This window comes from Tauraco erythrolophus, chromosome 3 (genome assembly GCF_009769465.1).
Source record: "Tauraco erythrolophus isolate bTauEry1 chromosome 3, bTauEry1.pri, whole genome shotgun sequence".
Classification (NCBI taxonomy): domain Eukaryota; kingdom Metazoa; phylum Chordata; class Aves; order Musophagiformes; family Musophagidae; genus Tauraco; species Tauraco erythrolophus.
Genome location: NC_141467.1, coordinates 68,523,301 through 68,540,401, shown reverse-complemented (window position 1 = coordinate 68,540,401; position 17,101 = coordinate 68,523,301). Strand labels below are relative to the sequence as shown.

Sequence of the window (17,101 nt, the reverse complement as noted above, 5' to 3'; positions counted from 1 at the left end):
AAAGTATCGTACTCCTGGCCAGTAATAGAGACGAAAAGGAAATCCAGGCCCTGCTGTCAGTGTGCGCCAGGAGAAACTCTGAGGAACAGGAGCAGGACATCTAAATCTAGTCTTAAGATCCCACCTTAATAGACAATAGGGTGATATTTGAAGAGCCTTGGCAGCTTCAGAGACTTGTGACCCTTCAGGTGATTTGACACTTTCGTTTGCATCTTGTAGTCTTCTGAGGGGGTCTGCTTATCATAGGTAGATAAAAAAGTGTGAAACTTGATTACACTTCAGGGTTAGTTGGGTCATCTGACCCCTGGTCAGTGAGTGAAGTACCTGTGCTACCTGGTCAGTGAGTGAAGTACCTGTGCTACCTGGTTTCACTAAAGGCAAATTGCACCTGACAAATTTAGTGACCTTCTATGACAGGGTTACAGTGTTGGTGGACAAGGGAAGAGCAACAGATGTCATCTACCTGGACTTGTCCAAAGCTTTTGACACTGTCCCACACGACATCCTTGTCTCCAAGTTGGAGAGACGTAGATTTGACAGATGGACCACTTAGTGAATAAGGAGTTGGATGGATGGTCGTACTCAAAGAGTTGCAGTCAATGGCTCAATGTCCAAATGTAGACCAGCAACGAGTGGCGTTCCTCAGGGCTCAGTATTGGGTCCAGCGTTGTTTGACATCTTTGTTGGTGACATGGACAGTGGGATTGAGTGCACCCTCAGCAAGTTTGCTGACGACACCAACCTGTGTGGTATGGTGGACACACTGGAGGGAAGGGATGCCATCCAGAGAGACTTTGACAGGCTGGGGAGGTGGGCCTGTGAGAACCTCATGAAGCTCAACAAGGCCAAGTGCAAGGTGCTGCACGTGGTTCAGGACAATCTCAAGCACAAATACAATCTGGGCAGAAAATGGATTGAGAGCAGCCCTAAGGAGAAAGACTCGGGGGTGTTGGTTGATGAGAAGCTCAACATGAGCCGACAATGTGCGCTGGCAGCCCAGAAAGTCAACCATATCCTGGGCTGCATCCAAAGAAGCGTGGCCAGCAGGTCGGGGGCAGGTGATTCTGCCCCTCTACTCTGCTCTCGTGAGACTCCACCTGGAACACTGTGTTCAGCTCTGGGGACCCCCAACACAAGAAAGACATGGAGCTGCTGGAGCAGGTCCAGAGGAGGGCTGCAAAGATGATCCAAGGGCTGGAGTACCTCTCCTATGAAGACAGGCTCAGAGAGTTGGAGTTGTTCAGCCTGGAGAAGAGAAGGCTCCAGGGTAATCTTATTGCAGCCTTCCAGTTCCTGAAGGGGGCCTACAAGAAAGCTGGAGAGGGACTTTTTACAAGGGCGTGTAGTGATAGGACAAGGGGTAATGACTTTAAACTGAAAGAGAGGAGATTTAGATTAGATATAAGAAAGAAATTTTTCACCCTGAGGGTGATGAGGCACTGGAACAGGTTGCCCAGAGAAGTTGTGGATGCCCCATCTCTGGAAGTATTCAAGGCCAGGTTGGATGAGGCTTTGGGCAACCTGGTGTAGTGAAAGGTATCCCTGCCCATGGCAGGGGGGTTGGAACTAGATGATCTTTAAGGTCCCTTCCAACCCTAACCATTCTATGATTCTTTGGTTTGATGAAACAAGCTGGGGAGTTTTCTGCTACTCCTGGGTGGAAGGGAATGCAAGCTGGTTCTATCTCCTTTTGTCCAGGTGAATTTGACTTTGAGTCTGACAGTCCTGGAGTTCAGACCCTGGCCAAAAGCAGAGGATATTATTTCCCGCTTATGAAATGTCCCATCCGCTTTGTCATTCTGTCTCTCTCTTCATGTGTCAGTCTTGTGTCTTGTACACCTAAATGGCAGAGCAGGCTTGACTTCTCCATGATGCTCTCTGTTCACTTGAAGCCCTCTGTGTTCCCAGAAGGTAGCTGAAGACAACCTTCTTTGCCATTAATGGCTGGGGCTGTGAGGCTGTGTGGTCGTTCTGTCTGACTTTGGTTAAAGAATACGAATATTTTACACGGACGTGGTGCAAACTGTTACACATGCGCAGGGGAGTTGCCATGGTCAGATTCCTAATTGAGGATTTAAGAAGGCAAAAAGAAAAAGGAAATAGGCCGTAACAGCTCTAAAAGGATTGTTTCTGGATATACGCTGCCTCCATTTGGACAGGAGAGAGATAGTCATTCGGTGTAAACTGACAAGTGAGTGTGAAAGTTAGGTAAGAACATTAGTTTGACTCAGATATTCTCATCTCCTATCTGCAGTGAATGCGACTATTTTAACCCATTACTATACTTGTCAGATGAATATCCAGATTACATCTTGATTAGCAGCTGCAAAGACTGTCAAAACTTGTCTCCACTCAGATCGTTTTGGTTTTGAATTTTCTTTGTGATTTTGCGCTGTAGGGGTGATGCCATTTCTTTGTAAATTTAAAGTTTTTACTGCTAGATGAGCAGATTACAATGACATTAAGGCTCTTTCAGTTGTGGTGCATAAGATAAGAGGAAGATGAGGGTCATGGGGGAACCGCGCATGCAGTGAAGGTTAGGTGTTAGCCGCAGCCAGGATACTGCCGAAGTTTTGAAGTCTTTTCACATCAGAGGAGAGGAGAGCTGGAAACAGTCTGAACTTGAACTAGAATGTGCTGCTTTGAGCAGGGACTTTCTTTGAAAACCGAACATAAATTTAGGCTGGAAATTACCTTGTAGTAATTATCTTCTGGTAATTTCCAGACAAATGAGATGCAGGAAGAGTCCTCTGCTTTGAGAAGCAGGAGCAAGTAAGTTTATCAGCCTTTATGGTTAGAAGCTGATGATTTGATAGTCTGTGATAAAATGAGCGAATAATGTCCTGGGTAGGAATTAGTATAACTGAGTAACCTGTTTATAAGTAACCTGTAACCTTCAGTAGCGTGTTTATAATTGCAAGATTCTTCTGTACAGAGGAGAGTTTGAATAAAATGACAGAAAATATCATCAGCTTAGAGATTCAAGGTAGAATTTTTGTCCTTTTGTTAGTGACAATTATCTTTGAGCTTTCAGGTGAGCTTTGGGCTTCTAGTGGGTAGAGAAAGAGGATAGTATCAAACAAAATAGTGTATGAATAGCAATGGATACATAAAATACTTAATCAAGATATCTACCTGGTGTTTAGCTGCTAACATTATTTGAAGATGTCACCTGTGACAAACCAAAATAGAGGTAGAGATTGTATTTATATATATGTCTATAAACAAACTAACAGCCTCACTTATTTTGTTGAGACTCTTTGTGCCCTTTGAACAGAGAGCTGTCAGCCAGGAATGATGTCATTTTGCCTACATATTCATATAATACAAAAAATATAATGGTATAGTATTAATTCAGTCTTAAAACTACAAAGTTAAAACCTATTTAATGAGTCAGCTGTGTTTACAATATTTCTATTCTGGTTTAATGTATATGGCCTAATTGTTAACAAAGACTAGTTCAGTAGAGCAAGCCTTATATGTATTTTAGATAATCAAAGTAGTTTTAAAAAGATATTTAAAAACCTTACTTTTTGCATGCTTGAAGGTGCAATCTTTATGATGTATTCATATGACTTTTGTGTTAGGAATGGCCAAATGTTAAGTCTCTAAATCCATATTTAAAACAGCCAGTATCTCATTCCTGATAGCAGTCTTTACTGCTGTGTATGCCAGTGACTGTGTGACAAGCTTTGAACTCAGAAACTTGTTACTTGGCCCATGAACAGCATGAGCTTGTGGATTCTTATCTGAAGTTCTGTTTCTGATGGAGTTCAGAAACTGCCACGTAAGTCATTATTAATCACCTTTTGTAATATGGCTGACAAAACAGGGCACATTGCAGTTGCAATCTCTGAGAACCTTCAGAAAAACTATCTTGACAATTGATACGTTAGATCAGCAGTTATGCTATCTCAGAATTTTTGTGCTTTTTTTCTCAGAGTTAGCATGTGGGTTATTATCCACTACTCCTATTTTTTCTGTCATTCTGTTGTGTTGTTTTCTAATATAGTTACTTTTTAAATCTTCTTTTTAGAATCTCATAAATGACTAGAATAGAAAAATAAGGAGGAAAAATGTCTCTCTGTTGACATAGCTGCTTAAGCTCCATGGTATATAAACCAAATCCATGTCGGCAATTCTAAATAACTGTTGAATTTTTGCAGCGATTAGGAACACATTAGATTTCACCTTTAAATTCTTCTTGATAATCTGTTTTATTACATGGCTGACACTAAAACTTAGTAGCATATTACAAATCAGAGTGTGTCTCTATAATGTGAGTCTGATAATTCTGCACCTCTGTAAAGGTCTGTTTCGACAGTGGAGCAGCAGAAATGGGAAATGTCCTGTTTTGCTCTCTGTGGTCCTTGCCACGGCTGAGCACGCTGTTGGCAGTTACTGGGAAGCTTGCAACGCATTCTGCGTAGATGTGGCAATATTCCCCCTGATTGCCCAGTGCCATCCTGTGAAAGCTTAGGACATGTTGCAGAAATGTTAATTGTCATGGAGAGTGTGGAGAGCTGAAATCCAGAGCGTGCTTAAGGAGCACATGGCAGGGCCAGATCCGTGCCTGTTCAAAGCTTTGCTTCCTTGGACAGCTCCATATGTCTCTCATATGATGGACGTGGATTACTGACGTGCTACTGTGATAGAGTAACAGACTTGTAACCTGAGGAAATCCCTTCACAGCTCTCTTTCTCTGTGATTCTGGGTGGGGGGCAATATGCTCCGTGGCAGATCAGGTTTTGCCTTGGGCAAATGAGACACCTTCCTTTGCAGTGAGAATCCGCGTGGTGAATATTTCCAACTGGTAAAACCATGGCTGTTCAGTTTATTTCCTTGCATAGCAAGCTTTCATCCTCTTGAAATGTGTTTAGGCTCAGATAGAAGGAAACACAGAGTCATTTTCTGGCATTTTGATTAAAATGCTTAGGGAATGGAGGGCTTTTGAGCTCCTATCCATCTTTATTAAATTCCCAACTAGTAGCAGCGCAAAGGTCCATTAAGGTCATGGTTGTTCCCAAAGATGGCATGATAGGGCTTATTTATTATCACACTACTAATGAGTTTCCAGATCAGGAATAATGTGAAGAGCATTTCTTATCCTGTTTTTTGTACATTCAAGAAATACAGCAGATGAGAGAGGAGATATAAGGAACAGTTGTTATGAGAAATTTGTGAGCACCTCAGTCAGCAACTAGAATTCATTTCCATGAAGCAGGCACTGCAGTGTATTTCACAGATCTTTTCCTGCATCTTCAAAAGCAGAATGTCTAGTAAACAGCGTTCAGTTCTAAACATGGTGGCACTGAATTTGGGGAACATGGTTTAGGGACCCTGACAGTGCAGGATGAATGGTTGTACTCGATGATCCTGAGGGTCTCTTCCAACCAAATGATTCTATGATTGTATGAATTATTGCTCATGGATTGTAGAGACAGAAATTTCTTTTTGATGAGAGTTTTCTCAAAATCATATCTTTGACAAGGATCTGAGATCCAGATAGGTGGCAAAGGCACGTGAAGTAGACTTTTAAGCCAATGGCAAGAGTGGCTTTTACATCCACTTAGAAAGAAATTATCCCAAAAATCTTTATCTGGAACAAATGATGCTACAGGTCTCTATATTGTGTGAGCTGGCTCAGCATAGTTCTTGGGCTACTAGTTTGCAGTGATCCAAACAATGATATCTTATTTTATAAGGAATATAAAACAATTGTTTCTCTAGTGGGGAAGAGGTGAAGAGTTTGGAGAAAGCATGTACTGAAATCTTCCCCCCTGTACCCCAAGTTAGATCGATCTGTCTCACCTTCCTTTCTTTTCCTCCCTCACAGCTGTCGGTTATAGAGAAAAGCATCTTTCATTGTTATTTCCAAAAGTGTAATTGCATTAGGGAAATTAAGCTCAGAAGTCTTGTGAAGTTTTGGGAAAGCTGGAGTAATCTATGAGGGAAGTATTAGTCTGACTGTAATATGTGGCTGTGATAAACTTCTAAGAAGTAGCAGAAGATAATGTAGATGCTACAATTCTTGGTTTCTAGATTAACAAAGTGTGTAGAACTTACTGTAAAAATCTGTCAGTTTCTGGAAAGTTACTTGGGATAGACACTGCAACAAATATTTTGTTGCATCTGTTTGTTAGACTTTTTGTATTTAGTTATGAAGTGGATGTTGGATATGTTATATGCTGTGGTTTTAAGAAACACATTTGTATTACAGTTGTAGTTGAGATTGTGAGCGTACCCTTGAAGTGAACCTCTTGGCCATCCTTTCTTACCACAGATTAATTCACTTTGTGGGATCCCTTGAACTTCACTTCTTTCAATAAAGGTGCTCTGCAGCAGTGTAGCTAATGTTCTCCAGCTACTGATAGGTGCTTGCTCCTTGGGACAAGACTAAACCTAACATGAATAACCCCCCAAAAATGCCTAAACTGTGGCTACTGGACCCCCTGCAATAGCCATTTCTCTCCATGAAATTTTCTTCCTGGGCTGCACTGCTTGCAAAGGCAGATGTAGCAGTTTTGTGTGGAGCTAGTATTGATCTCCCGAGCTAGCTTGTGTAGACAAAACATCTTGCCTGAGAATCAAAAGAAAATAGTGGGCAATTAGTAAAATCTTGAGAGATTGCATATAAATCCTGTGGATGAGGTCAGGTGAAGGAAATCGTTAGGCATGAAGAAATAAGAATTTAGATTGGCAAGGAAAGGTCCTTTGTCAAAAGGGGAAAGTGCCTCTCCCTCGCCCTTTCCAAACCTGGTACCAAAGTGTTTCTGCTAGTGGTGGTTGCAATTCCTGAGCATATATGTATAGACAAACATACATGCATACACACACACCTACGTAGAGATGACACTAAGGGTTTTCGTGTCAAATGGTGTGCAGTTCTACCTTGGCTTTCTCGAATTGGCTTTCTGCAGTGTTACTGAACTGAACTGCCTCGCTGAAAGGTCAGGTATGCACCAGTGCGGGTGCATGGGATGCGATGACTCTGTGTGTCAACAGGAGTGAAAGTGGTGGGATGTTGATAGTAAGATCAGCTCCATTGCTTTCTGAAACGTCATCCTCAGTTGCCGTTGGTGTGCTGTAAGTCCAAAAGCGAGGTATGTAAAAATGGATTTGAGAGATGGCCATGCTGATCCAGTGACTCTCTGGGAGGAGGTGCTGTACTTGTTTGCATCCATGCCAGGTCAGCCCCATCCTTGCTCCATGGATCGGAAGGCTGTTGTTACTGAGATTGCGCTGGAGTAACAGAAAGGGAAATTTGTGTATTTACTTGAGGCTTTATTAAAAGTCATTAATTGATAATTAATTATGAAGCAGCATGAGCCAGGAGGGAATCTCTCTTACTTTCATTCTTTTTCACTCTCTGATAGCCATGTTGTGTTGCAGGTGCAGAGGGAATAAAACGTAAAAGCATTCTTTGAAGTATCTGGTGAGGACTGCCCCCACTTTGTTTATTCAGGGTTGCTGAGAATAAAGTTGGTTTTCATTTTGAGGGGAGAAATCTACCATGAGGAAAGTGTTTTAATTCATTAGAAATTGTTGTTTTTCATCTGAAATGTTACTTGGATGGAAAAAAAAATTGAACATCCCTCAGAGAAATCCATTTAAAAATTATTTCCTTTTTTGTCTTCAAATTGCTGTCTTTCACGCTTGTAAATGTCTGTGTGACCTGATCTAAATGTGGACCCTTATTGTTGGGTCTGCAGGATTAAGAGGAATCAGGACAGGTGCAGAGAGTTGCATGGGGACTTCTGGTTTGTTACAGTAGCTCTTATTCCCTGGGGACAAAAATAACCCTCTTGATCGTTTTGTATGTATGCGTAAATCATAGCTGCCAGTACTTTGCATTGTTTGTATACACATGCGTAAAATGCAAAATATCGATAGCCATGATTTAAAACATTTTTGGGAGATTTTTGTTTTATTGAATTTGTGGCTGTAGTGAGTGTGTGTGCATGCGTGTGCAAGAATACTAGGTGCATATAGAATATATTTTATTTATATTTCTATAGTTAAAACAGAACCAATGAGCAGCAGTGAGATTGCTACTACTACTACCACAGACGGGTCTTTAGACAATTTCTCAGGATCAGGTAAGGAATAAACAAAGGTTTTAAGCCCAGCATTTTTTCATTTACTATTTTCTTATCCCACGTGGTCTAAACCTGTGCACAGCTGTTAAAAAGACTTGTGCGCTTTGCAGCTTATGCCTATTTCTGTTCATCTTACTCAGACAATGTAAGTCAATAGGAGTTTTCCCCGAGTAAAGAGCATTACAGCATCAGGCTTATTGATGTCCATCGGTGTCTTCAGTGGGAGTCTCACTAGGAAGCATTCTGCCCCAGAGTAATTACTCATTTGTTTTCTGTGAGTAAACGTACCTGCCTCTGCGATTAGTGTTGTAATTGAGGGATAGGTCTTCTTCATTAATTGTAATTTATTATTCTTGAGTTATGCATTATTTTGTCAGGTTTCTTTTTTCTTCCTGGAAGCCAAACACATCTTAGCTGCGAACATACAAGGAGACAAACACTGTGAGAAAGTTCTAAGATGTTTGCACAGTTTTGCACACCTACAGATTAACTGTGGTATTTCGAGCACATCGTTTTTATGGTGCAAATCAAATAAAATCAGGATCTAATACTATGTCATGTGATTATATTTCCAGAGTAGCAAAATTTGACATCTCGCGACCAGCCAGGCTCCAAGTAGCCGACCCTTTTCTAGTCTTGTCACAGCCTCCATTTTCTATGCATGCTGTTAAGTATGAAAGTATCAAACTCGAAAGGCAAAAAAAAAGAAAGGTTTCTAGAGAACTTTAAATCTCTGACAGAAGAAGAGGTGATGTGTTTAATAGTAGCTACGTCCATCTGTGGTGATCTGACTAAGGGTTGGACCGTAACGTTTGATGTATCTGCAGCCTCACGGGCCATAGAAAACTGTCAGGTGTGGAAGGCACGGAAAGAGATTCCCTGCTTCCCTCCATGCTTCCTGAGCGCTCCAGGAGTGTAAAGATGATGGATTTTGTCTGTAGTTGGCCAGGAAAGGGGTAGCTGGCGAAGGGTAATTATCCGTGCCTTGTTTATTTCCAAGTACTTAGCGGTAGAGCCTGTTGTTTCTCTGGCTGTCTGATTTTACAGTAGTCTCATAACCTGCAGCTGACCCCTTCCTGGCAAAGGCTTCAAAACCCACCTCGGGACCTAGAGAAGGAATGGCACCCAAACGGTAACCAGAGAGGGAAGGACTCCCCAAAATAACGCCCAGAGCGGAGCACACCGGCACATCCTCCACGCTCTCGGCAGCACCCAAAAATACCGAAATAATTGGGATGGGTTGGCGTGAAGCTCCGTGCCAGCAGTGGGGGAGAAGCTCATTACTTAGCTGTGTAGGCTCAAGTGTTTCACTTAAGAGCATTTGCACATTGGTCATGACGTTTTTATGCAAGACTGAGTGTTTTGAAGGTCTAGAAGCATTTTAGAAAGCAGATGAGATGGGGGGAAAGAGAAGGAAGCATAATATATACATAATAATAGTGCATTGTCTGCGTTATGGAATTATTTTTTTTTAAAAAGAGGCACGTGCTCTGAAACTGGACATATGTTTTCAATCGAGGCACGCATAAAGCTCCTTCATAAAATGTAGGTCTTAAAAATTCTAAAAGTTAATAAAATGTTGCACTTGAGATATCAATAATCCTTTGAAAATATGAAGGGAAATGTTTCCATTAGGAAATAGATTGTTTGCATAGAAAATGTTGTCTGTGTGTGAGCAAAGAATAAACTATTGCTCAGGAGCTGTACAAAGGGGCAATTTAGTATTTGAAATTTGTAATCAAGATTTTAATGTTAAGCATTCTTGTATAGTTCCTGATAAAATATTATTTTCTAGCTAAGGTATCAGTGATATTTGAATTTAATTAAAATCTTGTTAATACTCTGAAATTCTATTAGGAAAAATAATATTTATCTTTGGTGTGTGTATTTACACTTCTGTGTGCTTTCTTTTCTCCTTGGTGCAGCAATTGGAAGCAGTGGTTTCAGCCCAAGACAAACACACCAGTTCTCCCCACCACAGATTTACCCTTCCAAGTATGATATCTTTTAAAAATAATAATAGTAGTAGTAATAATAATAACTGAAATAGGCAGATTTTAACCTCATTTAAAATAATAATTGGGTCCATCTGTTAAGTCATAATGTAAACCGCAGCAGCTTCTAGGGAAAAAAAATGATTTTTTTAAAATGCCAAGAATGTATTTGAAAAATATTTGGAAAGTTCTTATTTTACTTATTCTTTTATTATTGATTTCTTATTGTTATTTTGTCTTCGTCTTACAGTTTCTGTTGTCTAGCACAGCCTATGATTATGTGTTAATGAAATAGTAGGATTATAATAAGGCTAAAAATAAGTACACGCATGTCAGTCTAATGCAGCCTGTCCTATTTTCTGTCATTTGTAATCAATAGCAGACCATACCCACATATTCTTCCTACCCCCTCTTCACAAACGATGGCTGCGTACGGGCAGACACAGTTTACAACGGGAATGCAACAAGCTACAGCTTACGCCGCCTACCCCCAGCCCGGCCAACCCTATGGAATCCCTTCATATGGTAAGAAATCAAGTCCTTGCTATTTCGTTCAAGAGGTAAATATCTTTTAGAACCAGATTACGTGACCCTTGTGTCAGTGCTTAGTGGCACAGCTGTGCTCTTGACCATTTCTTGTGAAAGAAAGACTGATCGTTTCCCCATTGGAGTGAGTGATGCATAATTTGTGTGCTAAAGACCTAAGAAGCTGTTCAAGGGGATGACTCTGTTTTGGGATCAAGGAGAGAGATGCGTTAATTTTTTACTGGTGATATAAAAAAACAGCACTGAAATGGAGAAAGAGATCTAGGGACCTCCATTACACAGGCACAGCTCCTGGTGGCTTGCCGAGGAGCTCTGCTCTCCAGCAATGCAGTAGGAAAAGTCGGTACATGAAGGTCTGAATTTCAGCTGATTTCCAGATCGCTGGAACCCAAGTGAATCAGTGAAGCTGCGCTGATTTTCGGCAGGTGAAGAACTAATTCAAAAAGACCTCTACCAAAAAATAAAAATCTCACTTTTCAATGTTTTGAAACTCCCTGGAGGTGAAAATTGAGGTAAATTGCCAATAAAACTCTCTCTGCCTGATGAAGGAGATAGTACTAAGTAGCAAGTATTTCCAAAAAAATTTAATTTAAAAACAAGCTGCTGCGGGTGAGACCATTTTGCTGCCAGACTGTCTGCTGGCAGACCGCATAGCAGTTCAGCAGTGAAGATGCATTATTAGAAAATAGGTCTTATATTCCTCTGGGGGAATATATTGAAAATATACAATCCACATTCTTTTAGCAGTATATTTTGTAAAGACACATTCGGGTAATGTAAGTTTTATACCAAAAGGACAGAACTCACAGTACAAGCCATGCCCCTTAAAATCATTAAGACTTTTAAGTGCAAAACTGCATGTCTTTCGTTCTGAAATCTGCAAGTTGAAATCCACTGGGTCTCAAGCGTATCCTACTCTGGGCAACGGGTACAAGAAACAGATTATAATTTCCCTTTACATTTTACTTTACTTCATTAATATATCATTAATAATTATGATTCAAGGAAGCATTCGTCCTGTGGCTACATCCTTAATTACTTACAGCCAAAATTTTGTTATAAATGTGGCTGTAAGTGACTAATGTGGCTGTGAATTGGATGTTTCAGTTGCAGTTGGAATCCATGTATTTTAACTTACACAAACCATACACATTAAGGACATTTAAACTACATTTTCAAGACTAAGGAGATGGGGATTCTTCCCCACCCCCCACCACCACAAGCTCGTGTTGCTGATTAGAGCTCATCGGCTATTTCCAGCTGGATCAGGTGGTGTGATAACAGACAATCCTTTTCCCCACTGTGCTTTTCCTGACTTGTTTCTCCTGCGGACACCTCGTGTTCAGGCTTGGCTGGCTGTGGTGGCTTGGGCAACCCAGACAGTGACTTTTTTGGTTTTTTGCTTGATTCCCCTGGATGAAATCCTGACCTCACTGAAGTCAACTATAAAACTCCCACTGACTTCAGCAAGGCCTTGATTTCACTACTGGAGTTTAGTTGTCTCGCTGTTGTCAGAGCTATAATTGAGAGTTGCTTTACATGGCAACGGCTCTCCAGGGGTTAACATGCCTGCCTGCTCTTTTGTTTTGGATTGGTTTTTTATCCAGACCATCCCCAGTGCTTAGGGCTTCGGATAATTTTGCCTAAGGTTTTACATTGCAGAGCTGCTTTTGACCACTGAACCCCCTGGCTCCTGACCCAAGTGGATTTTGACACGTTTTGTTCTTTTCAGACAATGCCTTGTGACTGAGGCTAAGGTGTTCCTTGTAGATGTACTTTATAGCAGTAATATTTAAAAGCAAATAGCCACCTAACACCATATATACTTTTACATGTTTAAGGCACATCATATAGCCCATGTTCCCAAAATAAATTACATGGGGAACTCTGGGATGCTCATGTGCAACAGGTAGGAACAGAAGCCTTGTTTAGAGCTGAAATATTCCTCTTGGATCTGCAGCTTAGACCCCCATATACCAGCTGACTTGCCTTTCTCTTTTCCAGGCTGAGACCTTCCAGCAGGTACAAAGAGAGGAGACTTAGGATGTATGTGAAAGGAAAAACTCTGAGTTGGAGTCGGGGGCTTCTTTTTGTTTCTTTACTCTGAGGCTTACTGGAAGAAAAAGTGTTCATGAATTCATGTATCAACGTCCTTCACACTTTCTCTCTAGGACAGTGTTTGGGAAGATGCTGTCTTGAATGCACCTCTAGCCTCTTCCTCTTTATTTTTCCACTCCCCCAGCTCCACCATGGTGCAGCCGAGCAGGCAGGAAGGGGGGTGGAGGGGAATGCCACTGACAGCTGCCTCCCAGGGGCTCCTGGCTTTGGTTCATCTGCAAAGCCCCTGAGGAGGCTGGAGAATTTCCTGAAGCTCCCTCCTCCTGCCTGTTCCAATACCAGCAACTAGCAAAGGCTTCACTTACCAACCACTTTTCTTTCCAGATATTGGCAGTCCCCTTATGTTTTCTCACTGTCCCTTCCCACTTCCTTGCATACGTTAGATTGGGGAGAAGGAGAAGGGAGCATCAAGATTTGGTGAGTGAAGGCCTTCTGGATGAGAGTAGGTGGGAAGAGTGGGTCCCGGGAGATGAAAGGCTCTTCATAGCATGGAGGTTTGCAAAAGGGCACGTCAGTGCCGAGTTGTCTTCACTTGAGTGGCATCCTCCTGCCGCTGCCTTTGATCATCTCCTCCCGCTTCGTCTGAGATGGAGAGTTGAATCAGGCTGTTAAAGCTGAACTGGAAATGTAATGCCTGAGTTAGTTAAACTTTCTCTAAGCAATATTTAATCAGCATTTCAGAAGTCCTTAAACAGGCAACAAATAGGGATCGTTGATACCAAAACATCCATAGCAGGAGTTTCCCCTTGGAAACGAGGTGTCAGATTCATCATTGGGATTGTTTAATTGTAACATGAAACAGAAGCAGCAAGTAAGCATCAGGGAAAAACAAGCAAACGGGGTCAGTCTGGCAGTTAGCAGGTCTGGCAGAAGGAATTAAGGGTAATTAATAACAGCCGTTGAAAAATAATGATTTGAATGGCAGAAGAAAATATGCTGCCGTTTGTATATAGGGAGATATTGAAGTTTTGTAAATACAGCTAATTCTCAGCCCTCTCCTACCTTCAAACGTTGTTGAATGTTGTTAAAAAAAAAAAAAATCCAACCAGGAAATGGACTTAGATTAACAGTCATTTTCAAAGGAATGTTACTAATTCACACTTAGTTAATTCAGTTCAAATAACGATGGTTTCTGAACAATGAGGTATCACTGAATGCCACAGTGAAACCTAAGAGTATTGTATTACTTTTCCATTGCTTTGGCTATAATTATTTTTAAATGGTAGTTCATGTTGGGACAACCTTATAATTAAAACTAAGAGACAGAGGCTGAATTGTGTGCATTTCCTCAGTGTTTCACTTGCTCATATTTACTTGCTTGTTGCCTTACAAATTGGGGGAGGACTCACTGAAGTTGGGAGGCAAGTCATTGATTTAATTGGACTTTGGATTCTTTTATTACTAAATTTGCAAAGGAGAGGGTAATGCGATGTGTAATGGATTTCCCTGTCAGTGCAGATTAATGACTCTCTGCTATGTTTTTCCCAGTTTGGGAGATTGCTTCTGGAATAGTTCCTGTCTATTAGGTGTTTATTTGTTGAAAGACTGAATGCCTCCTATAGTGTTTAATTACCTCTGAAAATCATCGTTACACTTAATGCTGCTAGTTCTCTTTATCCACTTCTAATTCCTTAGAAAGCCTTTGCACTTGGAGCCATGTAATTTTCATGTAGGAATATCATACAATGCAAATCTCAGTTATGTCATTAATGGGTGGATGGCAGGAGAGCTTGGCTATGCTATGCTTCATTAAAATCATATAAAGTTGCTAATCTACCTCTGTGAAATGTCGTGAGTATATGGAAAAGTTAGCCTCTGGCAGGAAGGGAAAAAAGGAATAATGCAACTTCCTGTTCATGTATAAATTTCTTTTGCAGTTATTGGAAACACAGTTTTGAATTTAACCTCTCCCTAGTGAACTTCAGTTTTATGTGTGCTTTTACCCCGTTCGTTTTGTGCATGCGCTCGGTATTCGTTCTTTCATGCATGCAATAGTAGGTGAATGCTAAAAGTTCTGTTAATTAAGTGGTTTTGTTTTCCATCCCTGTTTGAATATGAACAAATAGATCTGCTGTCACTAACTGATTTAGGTGCATTGTGGGCAGGCATCAAGACAGAAGGTGGATTGGCACAGTCACAATCACCTGGACAGACAGGATTTCTAAGCTACGGTGCCAGCTTTAGCACACCTCAACCTGGACAGGCTCCCTATAGCTACCAGATGCAAGGTCTGTATGAACAGATATTTCCATTAATTAGATACAGTTAATTCTATGTTTTTCCCCCTTGATTTCTTACATTCCTACGATAAAAATGACTGTTTGCTCGAGCACTTACCTCTGATGTTATTGCAGTTGGAGCTGAAATGATGATTGCTTTTGCTGAGAGCAGCGACAGGCCAGCTCTCAGCAGTTTGGAGGATCTCTCGCTTAGTGACTTCATGAATTTTTAAATAGTGAAGTGTTGTAGTGTTACTACAGTAAAAACGTATCTCCGAATAGCAATAGTTTACCAAATAGTGAATGTGACAAAGCGAGTCCTGGAAAACGTGTCAGGATTATGAATTTAGGAAGTGCCAAATATAATTTGACACCTGAATGTGTTTGGGGAGGGAGAAGAAGATAAAAATACCTACTGCAGCTGTGGAGGTAGCTAAGTAATGATTGAAGTCTGTTTCTTTGAACTCTATTTAAAAGCTGTAAGTCTTTGTGTGTGCAGGCTATTATTATCAATTATATTTTGTAGCCTTACTTGCCTGTTTAGTTTATCTTTCCACCTTGTCATCCCAATTCCTTTTTCCCCTTCTGTATCGGGAAGTCACTGGATGTTCCTGGTTCTCAATTTTCACTACTTTAAAGGATATTTGAAAAAATCTTTGTTTACTACAAATAGCTAATTTTGAATGTCTGCTGCAGGACTTTTCACTCCTGAATTTGACAGTCGAAATCAGGAGTGTTGCAGATTTTAGAGCTGTTAAAATAAGTGATTGCTCACAGGATCGGACCCCATTTTGAAGAAGTTAGCACCTCTCTTTATTATTATCAAGCTCCATTTAAACTGTGCACCATCATGTAAACGCTCCATGAGATGCCTTGAGACAGAAGTGCTTTCAGAAACCAAATGAATGAGGTTTTGCTTTTGTTCCACAGCTTTAAGGGTATATTGATCCAGTCCTTCACTCAGACACAAGAGAGACCTTTTTTGTTGTTTGTTGTTTTTTTTTAAATCCCCTTTTGAACTGTGTGTTGAGTAGCTCCGTAGGGCAGGAGTGACCATCTGACATCTGAAGCGTTACTTACTTGTAGTGTGCTCTGACAAGTAAGAGGAAGATAGTGTAACGGTAGTATGCAAACTTTCATCTACATGCTGAATAGTGGTGATCTACTCATTGGAGTAAATATAACCATAACCAGGTTATTTGTTTTGCTTTCTTCAGATAGCCACTCTAAAAAAAAACCAAACACACATACGCCCCCTGAAAAAAAACCCTACCTCTCTGTAGCAGAGAGCTCAAAATGCTTGCCAGCAGCAGCTATGAGGAACTCCTGGATCAACAGTCCAGCTTTTAAGGAACTGATCATTCATGGTCGCTAGGAAATAGTGAAAAATCATGTCTGTGTTGCCTATAATTTCTGTTGCAGTAGTGCCTTCGTGCCACAATTATATATTGGGATCCTATTGTGCTAACTCATACAGCCAAATGAAAATATAGTCCACATAGAAGTTGGAGGCTAAAATACATCACGCAGGCTAGGAGGATCTAATATATCAATAAAGCTGATGCTGTTTAGGCATAATAAACCGTCATCACCCCACAATGGTTATCTAACAACTCTAGAGGTGGGGTTTTTTGTAAGATACAGAGCAGAGGAATGCCAATAAAAAGGGATTTTAGGGAGGACAATGAAGTAGTTTTGCAGATGTCTATGGGAAACTCATTCGATGGAGGGAGGAAAGGGGGAGCGGCATGGGATAATGTGAGAGAGTGCTTGTTGGAAAATTTTAAGAGTGAGCAGTGAATGCTGGCATTAGTAGAGCAAAGCTAGGACTTGTTCAATGGACTACATAGAGGTCTGTCATAAAGGATATTACTTTGTTTTCTGCAATATGCAAAATGTGTATAAGATCAGAACTGTCAAGGTCATGAAAGGGTGGCAGTTGTCAAGAGATAGAACAGTAAGATCTTGGAAAGCACTTCAGCTGTACACATTGAAAGGCAAGGATCTAAAAATATTCAGCAGAAGAAATATGTTGAAGATGACCCAGTTGTGAAGCTCTAACGAGAGAAGGCTCAAAGGCATTGATTTCACAATAGTATTATCTGCAGGGCTGAGGGACGAGGGA

General features: G+C 40.9%; 1 protein-coding gene across 13 annotated transcripts in view; it reads left to right on the top strand.

Moving 5' to 3' along the window:
• The window catches only part of EYA1 (EYA transcriptional coactivator and phosphatase 1), an 85,082-nt gene that overhangs the window by 7,609 nt on the left and 60,372 nt on the right, over positions 1–17,101 (top strand). For 3 of the 13 annotated variants that reach the window (XM_086609390.1, XM_086609387.1, XM_086609386.1), the window contains exons 4-7: positions 8,019–8,099; positions 10,025–10,094; positions 10,476–10,618; positions 14,824–14,985. In XM_086609390.1, coding sequence (XP_086465516.1) covers positions 8,019–8,099; positions 10,025–10,094; positions 10,476–10,618; positions 14,824–14,985 — 456 coding nt within the window. Of the gene's footprint in view, positions 1–8,018; positions 8,100–10,024; positions 10,095–10,472; positions 10,619–14,823; positions 14,986–17,101 lie in introns of those variants that run through there. The other 10 variants (XM_086609389.1, XM_086609388.1, XM_086609383.1 and 7 more) reach the window with 7 other exon arrangements.